This window comes from Zingiber officinale, chromosome 9A (genome assembly GCF_018446385.1).
Source record: "Zingiber officinale cultivar Zhangliang chromosome 9A, Zo_v1.1, whole genome shotgun sequence".
Lineage (NCBI taxonomy): Eukaryota > Viridiplantae > Streptophyta > Magnoliopsida > Zingiberales > Zingiberaceae > Zingiber > Zingiber officinale.
The window spans coordinates 30,054,529-30,062,405 of NC_056002.1; the positions used below are offsets into that span (position 1 = coordinate 30,054,529).

Here is a 7,877-nt window from a genome sequence, read left to right on the forward strand (position 1 = left end):
CTCTATTTCTACGCACTTTCGTTTCAAATTTTCAACTATAATGGAAGGAGGCCGTGGAGGTTCATTATCTAGATCTCAAAGGGGAAAGGAAATAGTGAATTCGCACGGGGATTCCAACATTCAATCCACCGATGATGAGACCGAGCACCTTCGATTTCGACACCTGAAACACAAGTACTGATGTAATTACTTCTAAGATTCGGGAAATTCCTCCTCTAAAATCTTATATTTTCACTAAACATTTTGAGAAGGTCACTCTTCCGTCGGTAGAATTGCATGTAAAATGTAAGCACTACAATGTTTCCTACAAATTCTAAGCCGACGGCAGCTATAGGTCATTGAAACGACACATAGAAACGAAGCATCGGACGGAATATGGACTCAACCGTTCTCAAACACAATTATCTAGATTTTCTTCAATTAGCGGTAGTACTGATTCCGATTTTTTTTATATTATGATAATAAATAAAGAGAATCATTAGTTAAATTTATTTCCGTAGAACATCTTTCTATTAGTTTTAGATCTAAATGCATATTTGAAGATTTTTATAAAGAATCTCTTAATCCATGTGTTAAACGTGTTCATAGGACTACACTTACTCGCACAAGTAAAAAATTAACAAAATAAGGAAAAAAAAATTTAATTGATGAATTTAGTAAATTAAATAATAAAGTTTCTTTATGTTCTGATATTTGGAGTGATCATGGGCAAACACATTAGTATATGAGTGTGACCATTGGATCGATAACTCTTGAAATCTCTAAAAAAGATTGTTAGCTTATAGAGTTTTTAATGAATCACATATGACTCATAACATCGCACAATTATTATGTTTAATTTTAGAAGAATATAGATTAACTCACAAAAGTTTTTCAATATCATTAGATAATGCTAGTTTCAATACCACTTGCATGGAAGAACTAAATTTGTTTGTCAACATGGTTTATTTGTTCATATTCGTTGTGTATACCATGTTTTAAATTTATGTGTTCAAGATGGATTAAAAATTTTAAAAAATCATATTAAACCAATTAGAACTGCAATTTCTTATTTATGGTCGCATCCATCTATAATGAAACAATGAGATAAGTTTTGTAAAACTAATGGAATGAGGCCTAAAAAGTTTTCACGTGATGTCTCAACACATTTGGAATTCAACATATCAATTATTACAAGATTCATTTCAATATAAAGAATTATTATGTTTATTTTTTACACAAAATACTAATACTAATATATATTTATTTTCACATCAATGGAATATTTGTAATAATATTTGTGAAATTTTAAAAGTATTTAACGATACAACCGAACAACTTTTCGATGTTTATTATCTCACTGCTCATTTAATTTTAGAAAGTTTTTAAGTATAGTATTAGTTTTAAATGAACATATTAATAATGAATCATTATCTTCTTGCATATTAGCTATGAAAACTAAATGGGAAAAATATTTTTATGTAATTCCCAAAATTTATTTAATTGCATTTGCTTTAGATCCTAGATTTAAATTAGAAGTTTTACAAGAAATGCTAACTTTGTATTATGACGCTTTAATTCCAATTAAAGATTCTTCTTCTCCCGATATAGTTAATATTATATATAATGTTAGAATTTACTTATATGATTTTTATAATCAATATTATGTAAAATATAGAGTACAACCTAATATTTCTGAAACACAACAAACAACTGGTAGTAATTTAAAACTTACATAAACACAACTTTTATTAAAAGAATGGACGAAACTTCCACAAGGGTCCTCAAGTTCCACATAAAAACTTGAGAATTATTTTACAACTTCTTTTTATTTTAGTGAAGCAGATAGCGAAAATTTCGAAATCCTAAAGTGGTGATCACAAAAGGCTCAAAGTTTCCTGTCCTCTCCATGATCGCCAAAGAAATTTTAACTTGTCCAGTATCAACTGTTGCTATGGAGCAGACGTTCAATGCCAGGGACAACATATTAGATGAACGACGATCAACTTTGTCTCTCGACTCATTGGAAGCTCAAGCATTACTCGACTATTGGATCATAGCCGAGAAAAGAATCTAAGGAATGCAACTTTCTGATGACAAAGTCGAAGAATTTGATATTGAAGGAACCAATACAGTAGGAACGGGAAATGGAAGTGAATAACAACGTCACTTCCTAATGTAAAAGGGTAAAAATGTAAAAGAATTACGTGGACTTTGATTCCCTTATACCCTAAGGGAATACGTAGGCAACTTAAATAAGTGCAAGTCTTTTTTTTAATAAATTTAAGTTTTAAATTTTAAATTTTAAATTTTTTAATATAATAATCTTGAACCACGACGAACCGTGAACTGAACTGTGAATCAGAGTCTCCGAACCGTCAAACCGTCGGTTCCGAACCGTGGAACCGTCTACTCTATGATACTAGAAACATCTATTGAAGAGTTATGGTAAAGAGATTGAGAGATCCGATCATAAGTCCGTGACTGAACCCTCGGCTGTCTAAGGAGAAACTGATACTCGTGAATAGCTCTATGGCCCTTCTGTGGATGAACCATATGAGAAATACTAGTTTCTAGTTTCCCATTCACATTGGATGAGCTAGCTAATGAATGTTCTAGACAAAACGTCTGCTGGCTAGCTAATGAATGTTCCATGGTAGACAAAAAGCCTGCTTCCTGCAAAGCAGTATATTCACAACAATCTTGAATCTACCAGAAACAACAAACCAAGTTCACAATGAAAGAAACTATAGATATTCTACTAATCTGAGTAAAGATCACATATCATAAGGCTAACAAATTGTAATAAACTTCAACTGTAACACAGTGAAAGAAAGTACACCTTCAAAGACTTGGTATCAAATCTCTCAAAATTGCCATCATAAGAACATATAGGCTGCTTCTGTTGCACAGGCATTTCTAATGAAATAGTTATAAAACAAATAATGAGGAAACTTCACAGAGTTTGCAACAGCAAATTATATGTAGATAGAGAATATATGAAAAAGTTAAAACACAAAATTAGCACCAAAACAAGAAAATGAATCAAACTCTTTAAAGATAAACTTCAAGCATTTTTTAGAGAGAAGTTTCAGCATCAAGGTTTAAAATACTTAGCAAAAATCTGTACATGAAGTTCCTAAAAAATGTCAATACGAAATACATCAAGGCTAATCTCGACCCATCTTCAATTAAATGAACATTTTAACATTGAAAATGAATGATTTCAAAACCACCATTAAACAAAAAAAATCAAACATAAGTCAGTTTCATTTGTATAACAATATTCACTTAAGAGGTTAGCATAAAAGAAAATCAAATTTAGGGTAACTCAAGCATTATGACTAACGTATGCCTATAGTATCAGGGCAGCTTCAAGTGAAACTTAACAATTTAAGTACCTACGAACAATAGTTTTCTGCAACTGTACATAAATAGAAAATAATCTCCTTATGTATATATAAATATACCTATTAGTGCACCAAAAGCACCAGGTGGCATTGAAGCAGACTCATCTCCAAGAAGTGGGACATCCTGTCTAACTGGCTCTCTAAGCTATGACTCCACTGATGCAAGTATTCGTTTTTCAGCCATGGTTAGTTCGGGGAGCGGATGTGGTAGCAACACCTTCGGGTCATAGTAGTGCCTGCCGATCCGAGAGACCAGTCTTCAGAGACAGCTCATCCCGTAGTGTATCCGACGGGTAAGCCTCCATTGGTGGTAAAAATATATAAAAATAATGTTGTACACAAAGGATGTTCACATATCTTTATGATGATATGATATTATCCATTTTGGGTCTAACCCTTCATGATTTTGCTTTTGGACTCTACCCAAAAAGTCTTATGCTGAGATATCCTATATCCTTTTAAATCCATGATTTTAACTAAATCTTTCCAATATGGGACTTTGATTGAACCCCAACAATCCCCCCCTCAAATGAGGGACCATCATTACTATCATGATCCGAGTCTTCCCGCGAGCATCCGGTCACTTTTGACCGGTCCTGAGCTTTCCAACAAATATCCGGTCATCCTGACACACTCCGAACCTCCCCGTAAGTATCCGATCACCCTGACATTCTCCGGCACCGGCCAACTACTCCTTCTCCTCTGTTCCCTCCACCGACTCCATCGCCGACGGAGCAAGCAAACCCTAACCCGTGCAAAAACCACACCTCCGGAAAAAATCGAAGATCTCAAATCACCCACAGAAACAACAAAGAGATAAATAAATCCAACAACAACCGGCGAGGAAGAAAACGGATTTGGAGTAGGAATAAAAGCAACAGTGGTTTGTTTGATGCATTGAATGACTGGGAACAGGAACGAGATCGAGATCCATCGCGCTGCGTGATCTTGTTTTTGTAAGAATAACACGTCGCCATAAGGAGCGACGAATTGGGGTGGAAAAATTTCTCCTCCGCCGTTTCATTTTTTTTTTTAACTTTTTTTGAATTTGAAAGGAAAAAAAGGAAAAAAAGGAAAAAAAATAATATAACGATTATAGTTCCGTGAAATAGTCATCTTCTCTGCGTCCAGGTTTGTCCAATAAGGTCCCTCGTATATTGAATTTTCAAAATTTAGCCTTAGAGATATTTTTTCATAAAGCCTCCTTTTCTCTGTCGAAATGATTGAAATATAATCTTGTCAACAAAAAAAAAACTATTAAAATATAATGAATATTATTTTAAAGTAAAAAAATCAAAAAGACCCTTATTATAAATTTAATAAATTTTGTGTACATTGTTCATAAATTTTATTTAAATACATGTTGATAAAAATAATGCTTCCCACGCTTGTTGAATGAATTTTACAAAGGTCTCAGTAAGTCCTAGTTAAATAAATTGTATTCTGTCTTACTATTTTTTTAGCCAAATTAACAATGATAGTTTTGAACACTCTAATTACATAATTGTTGATTATCTTTGAATTTTTACATAGTTTACATTGTCTTAGTAAAAGAGAGGTAGGTTTAAAATTCTCTTATTATACTTTATAATTAACTAAAAGATTTTTGACTCTTCCGTGTATAAATACATTAAAATAATAATAATAATAATAATAATAATAATGGAAAGTAGCTTCTTTTTCACATTTCCTAGACTACAAATTCTGTACAAAAACAATAAATACAGGTAAATTACATAATAATAGAGGCACACTAATACCCTTGACTTATAATTTCGAGTCTAAATTAAAATATTTTTAAAAAATTAATTAAAAAGGCAAAAAGTGAAAATCATCACAGCCAGAGAGCTCCGGCTTCTTTCAAGATCGGGACGAGCTCGCCGGTGATGTGGACGGTGACGAGGCGATCGAGTCCCCCGAGCAGTCTTCCCCCGACGAACACAAGCGGCTGCGCCGCCGAGCGCCCGCCACCCCCGGCCGCCGCCTCCGCCTCCATCATCGTCGCCGCGTCCTCTGCCCCCTCGCCGATCTCGCACATCACTGGGTTGACTCCCAGCCCCAGCAACAGGCGCCGCGCCACGTCGCACATGCAGCACCCCCTCGCCCCCACCACCACCACAGGGTTCTCCGCCACCGCCGCCCTCACGGCCGATCCACCGCCAGAGGAAGAGGAAGAAGAAGAGGTGGAAGGAGACGACGACAAGAGGTCGTCCGCCGTCCGCGGAGGCTCCGGTCGGCTAGAGATCGCTCCTCGCATTCTCCGAAATCAGGGCACGCGATTGGGATTTGGGGGAAGTGACGAAACAGGAGAGGGAGAGAGGGCCGATAAATAGCGGGGGTTTGTGGGAAAACGGAGGGCGGGGAGACGTCAGCCGTGGGCGGGGCCCGACGGCGTCAGTGGCGGTTAGTGAGCGCTCCAGTTGGCGTTTCGCTCGCGGAGTCGTAACCGCTCACACGTCGCCTCGGCTTGACGTCACGCTGCCTCCGTTACGTGTTACGGACTCGTAACCGGCAGCCTGGCCACGTGGCACCCTAGCGCAGGAGACAGGCAGACAGGCGACTGGATCCAATTGTCTGACGTTGACTCGCTAACAAATAATTAAATTGGTAGTTTTTTAAAATTTTAAAAATGATTTAAATAGCTTCTAGAAGACAAAACGAGACGTCGAAGAAGCCGGCACGTTAGGAGAAGATTAAAACCGAGGTGGGAGCCATTTTAATCAAACCAGCCCCACACCAGACGTACCACGGCTAGATCTCACGGTCCTTGGTGAGCACTGGACGGCTGTGGAGCGGTCGCGTCGCTTGGCGTTGCGTCCGCCGCGCGGAGCACGCCACGGCCACCACGTGTGACGTCACGACTCATCCACCGTATCGGGTGGCGGATCGGGTGACGTCTCGGTCGCCCCACGTTGACGCCGCTATCCTTACCGGCGTCACCCTGACGTCATTCAGTTTACACCGAAACTCTATATATACAATTTTTTTATGCTCTGGACCGTCGCTGTGGATGCTGCTGCAATCATACAATTTTTTTATTTTTTAATTAATTAATTAATTAATTTTTGATTTCCAGTTATACTAATAAAATTTTGTATCTAGGTTAGCCATTAAATTATAATATTATGTATAAAAAATTTTTTAGTTATATGCGGAGTGTGGCATAAGGTCCTTAAGGTATTACCTCTCTATATATTTTTATATTTTGGACTGTTAAATTTATGTCCATGCATTTTTTAAAATTTATTATTTATTTTTTAAAATGATTGATTATGTCAATAAAATTTTACTTTTAAGATTTAAAGATTAACTTATAAGTATAAAAAAAATTTCAAATAAAAAAAAATTCGGGTGTGCATAGGGTACGTGGCCTAAGGTCCCTAGGATAAATAGGGATTTTATATACCGCGGATAGAGCTCTCAGACGAGTCAATCCATGGTAGAGCAGGCTGCCCTATGGTAGGTCGATCATTTGGTGGGGGTAGGGTTGGTTGATCCGTCATCTTAGCAAGTTAGGAAATTCATAACCCAACCCAACCCAACCCAACCTAATTCAAGATGGATTGTGGATTAAACGGGTCAATTTACTAGCCGACTAAAAAAAAAATAACAAAGTATGTGGCCAGCTTGGGTTGCTCATCGAATGAAGAGGAAATGTTCATGAAGCAAAATGAATTTAACACCTATTTCTCAAGAAACACATATCAAAGTAAGTTAAGAAAGCTTACCTAAAGATGATTATAAATCAATCTAGTAGCCCAAATTGTATCAATGCACTACAAAAGAGCAGTAAGTGTGCTCTTAGCTATGAGGAACACTTACACGAGAAAAGTGTCAATTGACCTCAATGACAGTTCAAGATGCATGAGCAACTGCTTCAATATTTTATCAACTTGTTAATCAACTCAAACCCTCCTCAGGCCATACAACCCATGCAGGTAGTGACGTAACTAGGATTTTTAATTAGAGGAGACAAATTCAAGTCAGTGAATTCAAGCGGACCATGGCTGAGGGCACATTGCAAAGGTTGTGCCCGACCTCGCCTCTGAGGTTGTGACCAAGGTGAGACCTCACTTCGAGTTCGCCACTAAGCCGTCACTAAGAGAGGAGAGTGAAGGGGGGAGGATCGAGCATATCGACGGGATGTGACGTGTAAGGAGGATTTTGATGTCTAAATTAGAGTTAGGGAGAGAATAAGAAAGGGATTAGGAAAGGAAGAAGAAAACATGGGCAAGAGAAAAAAAAAAGTTCGACTCAAGAAAGAGATGTTCAGTTGGTGGATTTTAATTGGACTTTTTGCAAAAAAATATAAATTTTTTAAAATTTATAGTTAAGTCTTTTTTTTAAAAAAAATCCTAATGTATTATTATTATTTTTTTAAATTCCAGGGGGTGTGACCGCACCCCTGCTCTAAACATAGTTACGCCTCTGCATGCAAGTTGTGTCCCAAACGGGTCGGCCCGCCCGAACCTGTCTTTAAATGGATTA

At 37.2% G+C, this 7,877-nt stretch overlaps 1 protein-coding gene across 1 annotated transcript; it reads right to left on the minus strand.

Moving 5' to 3' along the window:
• Nucleotides 1-5,025: 5,025 nt before the first annotated feature.
• On the minus strand, nt 5,026-5,681 carry LOC122020739 (monothiol glutaredoxin-S3-like). The gene has a single exon (XM_042578758.1). It carries the CDS (start codon nt 5,644-5,646, stop codon nt 5,224-5,226), a length of 423 nt encoding a protein of 140 aa, XP_042434692.1. The 5' UTR covers nt 5,647-5,681; the 3' UTR covers nt 5,026-5,223.
• Between the last annotated feature and the right edge of the window lie 2,196 nt (nt 5,682-7,877).